The sequence below is a fragment of the Coenobita brevimanus genome, chromosome 4, assembly GCF_032717465.1.
Source record: "Coenobita brevimanus isolate Jiangsu-jjx chromosome 4, ASM3271746v2, whole genome shotgun sequence".
Classification (NCBI taxonomy): Eukaryota; Metazoa; Arthropoda; class Malacostraca; order Decapoda; family Coenobitidae; genus Coenobita; species Coenobita brevimanus.
Genome location: NC_136957.1, coordinates 15,798,209 through 15,813,512, shown reverse-complemented (window position 1 = coordinate 15,813,512; position 15,304 = coordinate 15,798,209). Strand labels below are relative to the sequence as shown.

Genomic DNA, 15,304 nt, shown 5'->3' with positions numbered 1-15,304 from the left:
TATAATCTGAGCAATCGTATCGTCAGAAACGGTCATTATAACTCTCATAATAAAAATTATTTAAAATACACAGCTTCCAGCTAATGCACTTGAAGAACCAATCAGCTTCCAGGTTTCAGAATCTTTAGGCTCTCCTCTTCTCAGAAGAGATCTAATTGGCTTTCCATTAAGAACATTATTGCACAGTTAATTGGGTGATGTAACAATGAATGAAATTCTTGTGGGCTTAGGAAGTTCATAGGACTTTTCCCATACAAAAGGTTTCGCTTGTATGCTGCTTATGCAATTTATGTCCATATCTAAATCATATGCACGTGCATACATGTATACATGGAAGAGTATAATGAAAAATAATGCTGTATGTACTGTAAATTACTGAAGACGTGAGTCAAGCAGAATGCAACCCACTTTTCTTCACAACAAATTATCAATCACATAGGTGTTATTGTATTCCTAACCTAACTCTGATCTCAAAACACACACACACACACACACACACACATTAATGATGCACATATACTCCCACAGGTCCCGCCATCGTGCACATCAACATCATGATTCGCAACGTGCAGACCATTTCAGACGTCAAGATGGTCAGTACCTCATGTTTTACTTGGCGGTTTAATTAGCTAGTACCTTATGCTTTTATTTTTCGGCAGAAAGAAATGCTAGCAAAGAAACGGGTAATAACTGTCTTTGCTTTCTTTCTGCTGTTTTGAATAGCACTGGGTGATATCACAAACTACGAGTATTGTTAGGTCCAGAGAATCCTGCTTGGCAGTCAATATCAGTTTCATTAACCGTTTTGTTGATGTGAGCGGTCATTGTTAGTTTTTCAGGCTAACACCAGATAACTTTGTTCTGCTGATATATCTTCTAGCAGTGAATGGTTACTTTGGTTTGGCATGCCCTGATTCCTTGATTCACCCTGACTCTCCTTTGCATCTTATGTGCAGGTACGTCTTTTGTAATGTACTTATGCTACCACAGGATGACCTTAATTAACGTTTTAGAGACCTTTCGTAATCAAGTGCTAAATATCCTGAGGGAATCTGTCTTTCCGGTTACATCCAGATTTTTTTTTTTTTTTTTTTTTTTTGATGCTAGGGAGAAGGAACCAAAGACCAAGAGCCTCCATTAACCATTCCTTCTCAAAAGAAAAACAAAATACAAGAGAAAGCCAAATTCAAGATCCAATCATTTCGAGATGCCTGGACACACTGTGTTTGAAAGACTAGAGATCATAGCTAGTAGGAAATACAAACAGAGGGACACAGTTCCAGAGTTGACCTGTTGCATAAACGGACTGGGAGTAACGATTAACTCTTGCATTAGAGAGTTGGACAGAAAATGGATGAGAGTTTGCTGCTAGACGGGTGCAACACGCCCGTCGTAGAAGTGGAGGAATGCAAACAGACAGTTCAGAGGAGCAGTGACCATTGAAGTAGCGATAGAAAAGAGATAAAGATGCAACAGTGCAGCGAAGAGACAGAGGTTGATGGGAGTCAGTAACACGAGAGTTAATGAGACGAAAAGCCTTTGACTCCACCCTATTGAGAAGAGCTGTACGTGGGGAGCCTCCACACACATGAGAGTCGTACTCTGAACAGGGGCGAATAAAACCCGTGTATAGAGTCAACAACTGTGCAGGGGTAAAGAAGGAACAGAGTCGGCTTAGCACACACAATCTCTTAGAAGCAGATTTTACAAGAGATGTAAATTATGATCCTTCCAAGACAGATCCCGAGTGAATGAAACCCCAAGCATGTTCAAGGATGATGCAGGATTAAGCTGAATATTATTAAACATTAGTGGGTACACCTGTGGAAGATTTTGTCAGGATGATAGGTGTGAAAACTGAGTCTTTGATGCATTAAAAACAACAAGATTATTTTTATCCCAGTCAGAGATACGAGACAAGTCAGACATTACGTGTGCCATAGCTTCATCCCTTTTTTGTTGAAGTAACTGCTGACATGGACATTGTGGGAACCGCATGGAAAGGTGAAGGGTGGAGTCATCAGTATATGAGTGGATAGGGTTAGCTGTACAGCTTAAAAGATCATTGATGAATAAAAGGAAGAGAGTTGGTGATAGGACAGAGCCCTGAGGAACACCATTGTTGATAGATCTAGGAGAAGAACGATGGCCGTCTACAACAGCAGCTATAGAACGACCAGAAAGGAAGCCATAGATGAAGGCACAGATAGAAGATTAGAAACCGTAAGAGGGCAGTTTGGAAATTAAAGATTTATGCCAGACTCGATCGAAAGCCTTTGAGATGTCAAGTGTGATGGCAAAGCTTTCGCCAAAGTCCCGAAAGGAGGATGACCAGGAGTCTGAGAGGTAGGTGAGAAGATCGCCAGTGGAGTGTCCCTGACGGAACCCATACTGACGATCAGAAAGAAGGTTGTGATAGGAAAGATGCTTTAAAATTTTTCTATTAAGAATTGACTCGAAAACTTTTGAGATACAGGATGTTAAAGCAATTGGACGATAGTTAGAGGGTTGGGAATAGTCACCCTTCTTTGGGACTGGCTGCATGAGAGCAAACTTCCAGCAAGAAGGGAAGGTACAAGTTGATAGACAAAGGCGAAAGAGTTTGCCTAGGCAGGGTGTAAGCACCGAAGCACAGTTCTTGAGTAGAACAGGAGGGACTCCATCAGGCTCATATGCCTTGTTAGTACTGAGGCCAGTGATGGCAGAAAGTACATCAGCTGAAGAATTTAAATGTCAGGCATGAGGAAGTCAGAGGGGGGAAGTGATGGAGGAAGAGCACCGGAATCATCTAAGTAGGAATTGGAGGAGATAGTCTGAGTGAAGAGATCTGTTTTATCGGTAGAAGAAATAGCTACAGAACCATTAGAGTAGAAAAGAGGAGGGAAGGATGATGAGGTAAAGTTGTTAGAAAGGCTTTTGGCGAGATGCCAGAAGGAGCGGGAAGAATTCGAGTTGGAGAGTTGAGAGCATTTTGTACGGATGAAATTATTGTTGGCAGAGTGAAGAACAGACTTAGCCCGATTCCGGGCAGAAACGAAAAAGAGATGTGATTCAGGGGTGAGTCGGCTCAGGTACCTTTTATAGGCACTCTCCTTGTTGAGGACAGCATTAGAACAAGCGTGATTAAACCATGAGGATATGAGAAAGGAATGTATGCTTCCATGCCTGAAAGAATACGCAAGGCACACACAGATGGCTCCCGGCCATGGAAACAATAATCATTCCAGGGAAAATCAAAGAAGTACTGCCTGAGTGCCTCCCAATCCGCAGCTCCAAAGTGCTAAAGACAACGTTTCTTTGGAGGGTCCACAGGCCATACCAGAGCGAAAGGACAGGTTAAGGTAATAAGGTTGTGATTGGAGGAGCCCAACGGAGAGAAAAGATTAACGGTGTAAGCAGAAGGATTAGTTATAAGAAAGAGGTCAAGTATGTTGGAGCTCTCTCCAAGGCGGTCAGGGATATGGGTAGGGTGCTGTACAAGCTGCTCTAGGTCATTAAGGACAGAAAAGATGTAGGCTTGTTCACCAGGTGAATCAGTGAAAGGAGAGGAGAGCCAAAGGTGCTGGTGAACATTGAAATCTCCTAAAATGGAAATTTCAGAGAAAGGAGAAATGGATAGAATGTGTTCCATCGTAGAAGTAAGATAATTTTAGATAGTAGAATTAGGGGATAAGTAAACAGAGCAGATATATTTAGTCAGAAGATGACAGGAAAGCCGAAGCCAGAGTGTAAAGAATTCAGAAGAATCGAGTTCAGGAACACGAGAGAAAGATAAGTCATTGTGTATAAATACACAACAGCCACCATTCACAAAACAAGATCCTTCCAGATTTGAACAGAACTGTCCGGCTGTTGCAAGAATAAGCTACAGTATTTATAAAAGTCCTCGGATTTCCGGGGTGGAGGTAGCATGCTTCCCAAAACAATGAGGTCGAATCTAGTAATTTGATCACTGTACTTCGTTTACTTTTTTTTTTTTAATAACAGAACGGAGGAAGAAAAACAAATGAATAAAGAAAATAAACCATACACCAGATTACTGATGTCCTCTGTTCGTAAAATATCTGTAACAGTTAGACTTTAACAGCTGTGGGTTGAAATCTGGAGGGAAACAACTCTGGGGAAGCGAGTTCCAGAGAGATGCAGTTCGGGGAATGAAAGAACTCTGATAGGCAGAAGTTCTGCAATATGGCTGAGTGACATTCCAGTCATGAGCACTAACCAGATGCCCGTGTAGCACGAGGGAAGGCATGGAGAGGTGGCATCATGGACGCTACTTCGTCTGAGCATTTGCCATAAAAATATCTGTGAAATAATGCAAGGGAGGAAACATTCCTTCTTACTTGGAGGGGAGGTAGTTTATTAGTAATGGCAGGGTTGTTAATAATTCTAACAGCTTTGTTCTGAATTTTGTCTAGTTGTTTTAATGCAACCTCGCCACATCCATTCCACGAGGGTGAGCAATATTCAAGCCGAGAGCGTACATGACTCTTATAAATTATAGCCAACTGCTCATCAGTGAAGAAGTTACGGACTCTGTACAATAATCCAAGTTTTTTTTTTTTTTTTTTTTTTTGGCGGTTTTAGCAAGTGATCTAACATGAGAGGTCCAGCTGAGGGCATTGTTAAGTAAGACGCCAATAATTTCAATACTTTTGGAGATGTGAATATCAGTAGCACTGAAGGTACTGAATGAATGTGGTAATATCTGACTATTAGTAAATTGTATATGTTTAGTTTTACTAGCATTAAATGAGACCAGGTTGTTTTGTCCCCATTCACTGATCGTAGATATGCCTTGATTTATGGAGATGGCTGTACTGAGTTGAGAGTTAGAGATATTAAACTTTGTAAATGGGTGTCTGAGAGTGAATGAGCTATGTAGTGTTGAGTCATCTGCGTATGAGTGGATGGGATTGTGGGTGACAGATAAGAGATCATTAATATTAAAAAGAGACTTAATACTAGTGAATTACAGTAGGAAAAAAAAAGTGACTTAGCAACTAGGTAATTAATCTATGTTCTGGACACGTCCGCATGGTAACAGTCATGCCTCGGCCACTCTCTCTCACTTAACCGAACTTTTGGTCATAAAAAATAAACTAGATACAACTCATTATCACTTCCAGGCACTACATCCGCCCATGGTTAGGGAAGACCAAAAGTTTGGGCGACTGGACCTGAACTCCTCAGAAATACCCAGTACCCATACTTAACAGACACGGTACGTAAGTTCACCTACTTGACCAGTCTCCCTCAATACTGCTACTGTGGGGTGTTTCACTTGCTCCTTTCTCGTGAAGGGAAACCAATCTACACACCTCCAAAACACCAGCCAGCATGTCCTATACTGCGACTGTGGGATATTACATAAGCTCCATGCTCGAGAACAGTCGGCGGCTATCATGTCCACAAAAAAATAAATCCTCTACCACGAGTAAATTTTCTCCTGCTACTCACTATATGCAACTGACGACGTATGCCACTCATCAGGCATGTTACTCATAAGGAGAATGTCCTGCTACCATGAGAAACTTTGTGCTGAGTTAAGAGTAACACGAGTCGCTCCACTGCGTTCTGTCCAGAAAGACCGAGCGAAACCTACCTACCTCTCCTAACATGCGAGAGCCCCATAGTTCAACTTCTCCAAGCCCTATAGAGAAACTGGAAACTTCCCCTCTCTCTCTGAGCAATCCTATACTGCAGTTTGGGTATTACATACACTCAGCACTCGAGGTTCTTAAAGCAAGTAGGAAACCTCCAGGTGGAGATCTTCAGGTAGAACTGCCCCTCACATGTACAGTTCCCTAACTCTGGGAAAAAAAAAATTAAAGTCCTAACTGTGAGATCTCATTTTCCCTAACTAAGCCTAACAATCTAACCTAAAGAAAAAAAAGAATTGAGGTAAGGCAAGAACGACGGTCTATACACCGAGGTGCACTCGATTTGACAACACGCAGCTTCCACACCTCATCTCTCCAAAAGCTGGACATACCCTAAACAACTACTCAACCCTATTAATCATCCCAAAATTACAACATCATAGGTACTGGTAGAAAAGATAATACGCAGGTACATGTTATGCTGAGTGTTTTTAGGTCGACTCCTCACCCTAAAAACACTAGCGACTGAGCGGGGTCCTCTTTCCGGACTGGAAGTAAAGCACCAACAAAGGAACAGGACATAAAAACTAGGCAGTATACCTTAACACATCTATTACCTTAATTCTATAACCGCTACAATATGGTACAGAGTGATATTTAGGATATAGGATACAGGGACACAGAGTTAGGTTGGGATGACATGAGATACAACTGTACTCAACACACGATATGATCACATATAACAATGGCTTTGGTTCTATAAGTGTGGATGATCGTCTTTCATTAAAACCCAAAATATCTATATTCACAATAGCAAGAGGAATACACAAGATTAAGAGTCTGGGGGAGGAATATTACTATAAGAAAGTCAGGGTGCGGATCATGACACTTGACTCAGTTAACTAGCTGCAGCGACACTCTTCTCAGGGTTTGGTTCTCCCGCGCACCTGACTGTCATTCACACTTACGGGAAGTTCCTTTATTCTGGGAGGGCGATAGTACTTTACTTATTATTATTGAATTACTTTCCTTTAAGGGACATGTGAGTTTGTTGGGTTTAAATAACATTAGCTGCTGGTTTCATATGGATCACACTATGTCGCTCTGTCACTGTTCACTGTTCCTCTTTCTCGGATTTACTTAGGTCTAAGGGGCGTCACTGATTTACCTGTGTTTCCTGGGTTAATTCACTCTGTCACTCTGTTCGAGGGGGAGGACCTCAGGGGGACTCTGCCTGTGGCGGGCAACACACTACCCACAGGGGAGTCACTGCCCGGGTCTGGTCCGTCGGTGAGTTGCAGGGAGGCCCTCCTGTCTGGGGGTCTCGACCTGAAGGTAGACCCTTACCTCAGGGTCTCGTCGGTGGGGTGCAGGGAGGCCCGCCTGTCTGGGGGCCTCAACCTGGGAGGTGGCCCTCGGGGCTGGGGCCAAACAGTTGGAGGAGGCGGGTCTGGCGTCGGTGGCTCCGCAGGGTGAGGGGGTCAGTATTACCCTCACCTGTAGGCTGCTGGGCTCACCTGGGGGTCCTGGGGCTGTGGTGGTCTGCCAGGGGACGCGCCGTCAGGGTTGGGCTGCGGCCTCGTCTCCTGCTGGTGCCTGGAGAAGACAAGAATCTCCCAGGAGTGGGAGGCAGGTCCGGACTCGGACTTTGCCTCCACTCTGGTGACACCTTCGGGGCAACTCTCCCGGGTGGTGTCAAGCTATTCCCACAGGGGAAAGCGGAAGGTGGAGTGCACACGGACACCGTGTCCTCTCCTACACACAGGGAGGGCAGCACAGAGGCGACTCTCTTTCCTGTCTCTGTCACAGCCATGGCTCCAGGTTGCTTTACCCTGGGACCCACTTTTCGCTTTCTACTAGGGCCTCTTGCCCTTGGAGTGGCAGAGGGTACTGGCCCCTCGTGGCACACTATAGGGCCTCCTGCCCTGGACGTGGCAGAGGGTATTTCTCCCTCGTGGCTCACTGTGGATGTGGCAGAGGGTCCTGGCCCCTCGTGCCTCACCAAAGGGCCTCCTGCCCTATATGTGGCAGAAGGTATTTCTCCCTCGTGGCTCACTGTGAACGTGGTAGAGGGTGTTGTTCCCTCGTGGCTCACTGTGGATGTGGCAGAGGGTACTGGCCCCTCGTGGCTCACCAAAGGGCCTCCTGCCCTGTATGTGGCAGAGGGTATTGCTCCCTCATGGCTCACTGTGTATGTGGCAGAGGGTATTGCTCCCTCGTGGCTCACTGTGTACGTGGCAGAGGGTATTGCTCCCTCGTGGCTCACCGTGTATGTGGCAGAGGGTACTGGCCCCTCGTGGCTCACCAAAGGGCCTCCTGCCCGGTATGTGGCAGAGGGTATTGCTCCCTCGTGGCTCACTGTGTACGTGGCAGAGGGTATTGCTTCCTCGTGGCTCACTGTGTATGTGGCAGAGGGTATTGCTCCCTCGTGGCTCACTGTGTATGTGGCAGAGGGTATTACTCCCTCGTGGCTCACTTTAGGGCCTCTCACCCTGGACGTGGCAGGGGTGGGGACACCTCGTGGCTCACTGAAGGGTCTCCTGCCCTTGAGGGGTGTAACTACGGCCATCACCAAAATGTTACTAGGGACTGATTCTTGCTCAGTCCCACCCCACTGCTGTCGATGGTTGGCCCGCCTGTGAGGTTGTCTCTGATCCTGGTTCACCTGGTGTCGGGACAGTTTCGGGGAAAAGGGGCACAGGTCAGCGGTGGGTGGGTGACCCTCTTGCCCTGGGTCATTAGCCCCCCTATTGTCCCTTCCTGGGGTGGTGGGGTGGTGGTGGCCCGGTGGTGGGGTGGGGGGTGGCGGGGTGGGTGGTCCGGCAGCGGGCATTTTAGTACAGTCTGGAAAGACCTGGAAGGGCATACCCGACTTCATGTTCCCAGCCAGTTAAGGCAAGGACAAGACGTGTTCAGAGGAAAAAAAAAAAAAAATGAGTATATACAATATATACACCATACACCCATCATCTACGTGTACTGTAACCTCTCAGGCAGTCTCCGGGATCTTACACTAGGCAGTATCTCTTCCTCTTCCTCACTGGTCAAAAACTTGTGATCCACCGTACTCAATAAGGCATTTCTTTCAACATATCTTTTGACCTTTTCAGCTGCCCTACTCAGGAGGGTACCATCAAACACATTTTCTAACTCATAGGCTCTACCCTGATCGATAACTCTGTCAATCTTGTAAGGACCCTCCCATTTTCTATTTAGCTTTGATGCCGTACCAGGCATGCACTCTTCAAGATAGATCCAAACTAATTCACCTGCTTCTAGAGAATCATTCCTATGTGCCTCATTTGCCCTGTTAAGGTATCCTGCTGTCATCTGACGTTGTGTCTCCTTAAGCATCTGTTTGACATCTATTTTCTCTACACAGTCTTCATCAGTGGGCAATTGCAAATCTCCTACCTCGCGATTTGGATGACGACCATAAAAAGCAAAGAATGGTGATGTACCTAGGGACGTATGCACTGCTTCGTTCAATGCTTTCTCAGTGTCGCATAGGTGCATGAGCCACGTATTTGGATGTTCTTGGCTCAAGATTGCCAGTACTGTCTTTAAGGTCCTATATGCTCTCTCAATAACTGAATTTCCTCGGGGATGGTAGGGTAGACAGAATCCTTGCTTAATCCCGGCTCTCCTACACAAATCTCTAAACTCTGCACTGGTGAATTCTCCTCCATTGTCCATGATGACTACCTGCAGCTTGCCATACCTACAGATGTCCTTCTTAAATTCTTCAGCTACGGCTTTGGTGGATTTTGTACGAATGAGGTAGATACGTAGGTACCTAGAAAAATGGTCTATCACCGTGAGACAATATCTGTGACCACTCCTACTATTATGCAGATCTATGAGATCTATCACAACTCTCTGACCATTATCATCTACTGGTGGCAATTCCTTAAAATGGTGCACAATCTTCCCGTGACCCTTGAACTGCTGACATGACTTGCATGATTTAACAAAATGTCGCACATCGGTCAGTAGAGACGGCCAATACAAAAACTGTCTTGCCTTGGCTACCGTCTTGCATTCTCCTAGGTGTGAAGGGTTATGAACAGTTGAACAGGCACTTACGTACTTTCGTTTTTAAAGGCTCCAACATGCTTGCATGTGTCGGCCTTGGTCACCTAATGGCAGCTCTCCACGCTGCACGATCCATTGCAGCCTCCCTGTTCAGTCCCTTAACCCTAAGGTCACACTTAATGACCTCGTCCCATGTCTTTCTCGGTCTACCCCTCATAACCCCACCCCCAATATTAGCACTTCTCACCTTCCTCACCCAATTATCATCCCCCATCCTCTCCACATGTCCAAACCACCTCAATCTACCTCTCCTCATCACAACACCAATACACTCCAGTCCCATCCTACCTCTCAACTCTTCCATTGTAAACCCAGCCTCTCCAGGCCTTGGACGCAGGGACGCACTGCACATCCACCTAATCAGTCATTTCTGTATGTCTGAGCCGGCGAATATCTTCCCCCTTCACTGCCCAGGTCTCACTGCCATACAGCATTACACTCCTAGCACATGCTGCATACAAAGACCCCTTAGCACGTAGGGAGAGCCCTCTCAATGTCAGGAGAGGCAAGAGCTCCCTGAACTTCTTCCAAACACTTCTCACCCTAGCCACAGAGCTAGCTCCAGCCCCACCTCCAGCACACAACATGTCTCCCAAATAACAAATCTCTTCCACACACTCAAGAGATTCACCAGCAAGTTCAATCCTTTCACGTCTGACAATCTCCACCTGCTCACCCCGGCACGCCGTACACATAAAATCAGCATTATCTTGCAGTCTACCTCTGATACCACTACATCTCTTATGCACCCACTTATCACACACACCGCACAAGATGGAATTACTTCCCACGCCCTTGTCGCAAACTGCACATGGCCACTCTCCCTCGTCTTTGACAGTACCGCCACAAACCCTAGATATCATCACTTTTGTTTTATCTGCATTTACCCTTAAACTCTTTTGCCCCATACCATCTCTCCACTTCCTAAACCTTTCCTCCGCCTTTCATTCTCTGCAATCAACACCAAATCATCAGCATACAACAACTCCCACGGGAGTCCGTTTCTAAAGTCACGTGAAAGGGCTTCAAGTACCATGATATACAACATGGGACTCAAGACTGACCCTTGATGCACACCAACATTCACGGAAAACTCATCACTCAAATCTCCATTCACTCTCACCTGGGTGTGAGCACCCGCATTATGGCCATAACTACCCTAACCAGCCACTCCTCCAAGCCAAGCTTTCTCATTGCCCACTTCACCACCTCTCTAGGGACTCTGTCAAAGGCCTTTTCCAAATCAACAAAAACAAAATAAAGAGCCCTTCTCCTACCAATATATTTTTCCTGAAGCTGTCGAACAGTGAATATGGCATCAGTGGTCCCCATACCTGGCATAAACCCAAACTGCATCTCATCAATATTCACTCTTTCTCTAATCGTACCTTCTAAAACTCTCTCCATTACCTTCATTATCTGATCTAAAAGCTTTATACCTCTATAATTTCCTCTTTCCAGGGCATCACCCTTCCCTTTATACACATTTACAATTACACTCTTCAGCCAATCATCTGGGACAACACACTCATAAATAATCCTGTTTATCAGGTCAGTGACTAAACTCACCCCTATATCGCCTGAGGCCTTCAACATTTTGGCAGTCAACCCAGACACACCTGCTGCCTTCCCCACCCTCATCCTGCCTATTGCATCACTCACAGTAGCAGTATCAATCAAAGGCCAAGGGCCAGACTCTGGATCTGCTGGCTCCAAACCTTCCCTGTCACAGTCAAACTCCTCATTCAACAGCCGGTTATAATGCTCTCTCCATGCATCTTTAATATCCTCACTGTTCACCACTACCCTTCCTTCATCATTCTTCACACACTGCAATAGCAACTAAAGACTTGGGTACCACCAGGCACAACCTCGACTTTCCCATTTCTTCTCTTCGCACATACAGAATCTCCTCGTTCATTTCGAAAGCGTAAATGGGACGATTACCAGACAACTTCCTGGGTAACTGACCTCCTTCTAAATACTGAATTACCTGCCTCCACCTTGGGTCTGCTCTCCGGGCCTCCCGGACCTTGTCTACCGTAAGGCCTAGCCACCGAAATTCTGCATTAGATTGGGTTATATCTAAGGTCTCCTTGAGTGCTCCTACTGGTCTACTCAAAGCATCTGGGACATAATGATTCTCACCCTTTTTTTATACTTTATCACAAAATCGTAGTCTCTCATCTCCAACAAATAACGCGACACACGTAAGCATTTAGTCTTTTTCTTAAAGATGGTGGTTAATGGTCTATGATCAGTGACGATGGAAAAGGGTTTGCACCATAAATAGTGACTGAAAAATCTACATGCACTCACTACTGCCATAGCTTCCTTGTCTGTTACTGAGTATCTTTTCATTGTTGGGGTAAGTTTCTTTGAAAAGTATCCAATAGGTCTCAGATCTTTCTCGCTCTCCAGCTGCATAAGAGCTGCGCCAATGTGCGAGTCGCTAGCATCTGTGTGTAACTCAAACGGTTTAGTTAAATCTGCCTTTACTAGTACTGGAGCTGACACTAACTTTTGTTTAAGAACTAAAAATGCATTCTCACACTCCTCTGACCATTCAAATTTTGCCTCCTTCCTAAGCAAATTAGTGAGAGGACTGGCAATGGCTGCAAAGTCAGGAATGTGTTTGCGATAGAAGTTACACATGCCCACAAAGCATCTCACTTCCTTGGCCTTCGTTGGTCGTGACATCTGTTCAATGGGTTCGAGATTCTCACTGACAGGGCGTACTCCTTTCTGTGACACTACATGTCCTAAGAACTTAATTTCTTGCTTTATGAAAGAACATTTACTAACATTCAGCTTCATTCCAAACTCGGTTAATCTTCCATAAGTAATCTTCAGTCGGTCTAGCATCTGATCGAAAGAGTCTTCCCAAATCACAAAATCGTCTAGGTAGTTATGGCACCAACCTTCTCTAACTAAAGGGGCTAACACTTGCAGCATTTTCCTTGTGAAAACTGCTGGACTCACAGACAATCTGAAAGGTAAGCGCTTGTATCTGAACAAATTAACTCCATCAGAAAAAGTTGTCAAGTCTCGAGAGCTTTCATCCAACCGAACTTGGAGGTAGGCGTCTTTCATGTCAAGGGTGCAGTAAAACTTTTTCCCTGCACTATCCTCTACTAATTCGTCTAATCGGGGTAGGGGTTGGATATCTGTCTTGACCTTCTTATTAAGAGCCTGATAATCAATACACATCCTTTTACTGCCGTCCGGCATGCTGACTAAGACTATGGGGGCTAAATATGCAGTGTTCGATTCCTCAATCACATCCTTTTCAATCATCTCATCAATGATCTCGGAAATTTTCTTCCTTGCTTGCTCAGGATGTTGATACAAGGGCATACGCACGGGTTCAGAGTTGATAGTATCAATGTGGGCGTCAGGTACTTTAAGGGTGCCAATATCCTTCGGACCAAGAATGAACAGTGTATTATTATCCAATATCAGCTCTCTCAATTTGTCACTCTGTGACTGAGACAAATGTGTCCACTTCAACTCTCTGGGAATTGAATTAAGCGCAGCACGTCGGTCACTCCCATCCGGTGCCTGATCCATGTGTGGTAACAGTGCATTATCTACCCGAACTACTGGTGCCACAAGGTCACTTTCTGCCTCGTATACTGGTTGCACTAATTCAAGTGGACTTCTGGTCTGTTCTTTGGGGCTAAGATAAGTAATGTTCTACTCATCAACAACATGGTATATTCCCAACACTTGTCCTGGGTTTAGCTTCTCTGGTCCCTTGGTTACATTTGCAATGGGTAAATAGCATGTCCCGTTCTCACTAACTCTCACGCAACAATTTGGTGCTAATGAAGCTTTACCCCTGGCCTTCTGAAATTTACTAACATGTAAGACATCTCCGGGTTTTCTGTCTTTCAACGCAATGGGTACTGACATCAATGTCTCTGCAGGTACCACAGTCCTACACTTCACTTGTACTAGCTCTCCTTCTGCCTTTCTCATATAGTTAGTCTGGAACTTTATTCTGTTCACTGTCTGGCAAAGCTTATTTCGGACCTTGTACTGCTGACCACCCCAATGCATAACCTGACCTTCTCCATCCCAAGTGAAAATCGCCCCACCAATTAAGTCTGCACCCATGAACACTTTTGACAAATAATAGTCTGGGAACACTACAAATTGCTGCACTATGCTTGTCTCGGGGGCAATATGCACTACCAACGAAACTTGGCCAACAACATTTAACTTATGGTTGGATACTGAATGCAATGAACGTCGGCACTTGCTAATCTTTAATCCTAATCTATTTGCTGTACTTTCTTTCATCAATGTTGCTACACTACCAGTATCTACAAAAGCTGAAACCTGATACTGTCCCAAAATCAAGCGTATCACTGGAGTGTCTACTTCACCTCGAACTTTTCGGACTTCCTCCACCTCACCATTTGAAAGGTTCTGACAGCCCTCATTCTGTTCTACATCCTGTACACTACACACAACATGACTGGCAGCCTGCGTTATCTCAGGGGCCTCTAGTCATTCCCCAGGTGGTTGGGAGTCTGAATGCAATTGAGAATCCTTCTGTGGAAGGGGATTAGCTGTTGCAGGAGGTCTACATGGCACGCTTCTCTCCTGTTTTCTACTCAAGTTAGGTCTACCAGGGCATCCCTCATGTCCCCTTCTAGAGTCTGCTTTCAAGCAATCAAAACAACTTCCTTGCTCTGGTTTTCTTGGACAGTTCGCCCTGTCATGTTTACTGCCATTTGAATGCCACCCACAAGGCCACATTGTAGGTCTAGGTTTAAAGGGTACCTGATGTACAGGTACTTGATTCACTGGATAAGCATTGTCACTAACAACTGGAGGTGTGATTCTAGTAGGGGTTGGAACATAACTAACATCAGACCCTTGTTCATCCACAACTTTTGCCACTCTATACCACTGTCTATAACCCCTTTCTCTCTCTAATTCTGAAATAAAGGCCTCCTCCATTCCTAGCTTTCTTCCACAACTGTTCCACATTGGGAGGGTTAATATGGGGATGTTCTCTACAGATTGCTCTGAAGTTACTCCTAAATTGTCTAACAAATCTCTTTGGTGGATCCTCAAAGTTATACTCCATTTGGGCAAGCTCACAGAATGGATCAGCGATCCCTTTGGGACCCCTGAACTCACACTGCAACAATGACTTAATGTCCCCATAAGTACCACTTGCCTCACATAAGCTTAACTCTCCCAGAACATATGTACGCAACTCTGTGTCCATACGAGTAAGTGCTACTGCCTTCCGCTGTTCTAAGTTAGCGGTCACTGACTCCACCTGCATTAAAAAGTGATCCACCAGGGTCCTAGTATGTAGACCATACATTTCGCTCATCCTTAGAACGTCAACATCCTTGCACTCTAGAACTACCGAATTTCCCTGATAGCTCTGCATACCTCCTACAGGCATATCTGACCACTGTGGAGTTGACTGCCTAAATGGATTTCCAGACTTAACAGGAGTATACTGTGATGGATCTCCAACCTTGATCGGGGTGAGTCCGGGTGAGCCTAACATGTCCTCCAACGCTCTAATACGCTCAAAACACTCATCAATTATGGATGGTTCCTGTTTCACCTCTACT

The 15,304-nt window shown here is 45.2% G+C and overlaps 1 protein-coding gene across 1 annotated transcript in view; it reads left to right on the top strand.

Moving 5' to 3' along the window:
• The first annotated feature begins 205 nt into the window (after positions 1-205).
• The window catches only part of LOC145395955 (glutamate-gated chloride channel-like), a 287,229-nt gene continuing 272,130 nt past the window's right edge, over positions 206-15,304 (top strand). The window contains exons 1-2 of the mRNA XM_080269468.1: positions 206-233; positions 529-593. Of these exons, the coding sequence (XP_080125594.1) occupies positions 206-233; positions 529-593 (93 nt within the window). The remainder of the gene's footprint in view (positions 234-528; positions 594-15,304) is intronic.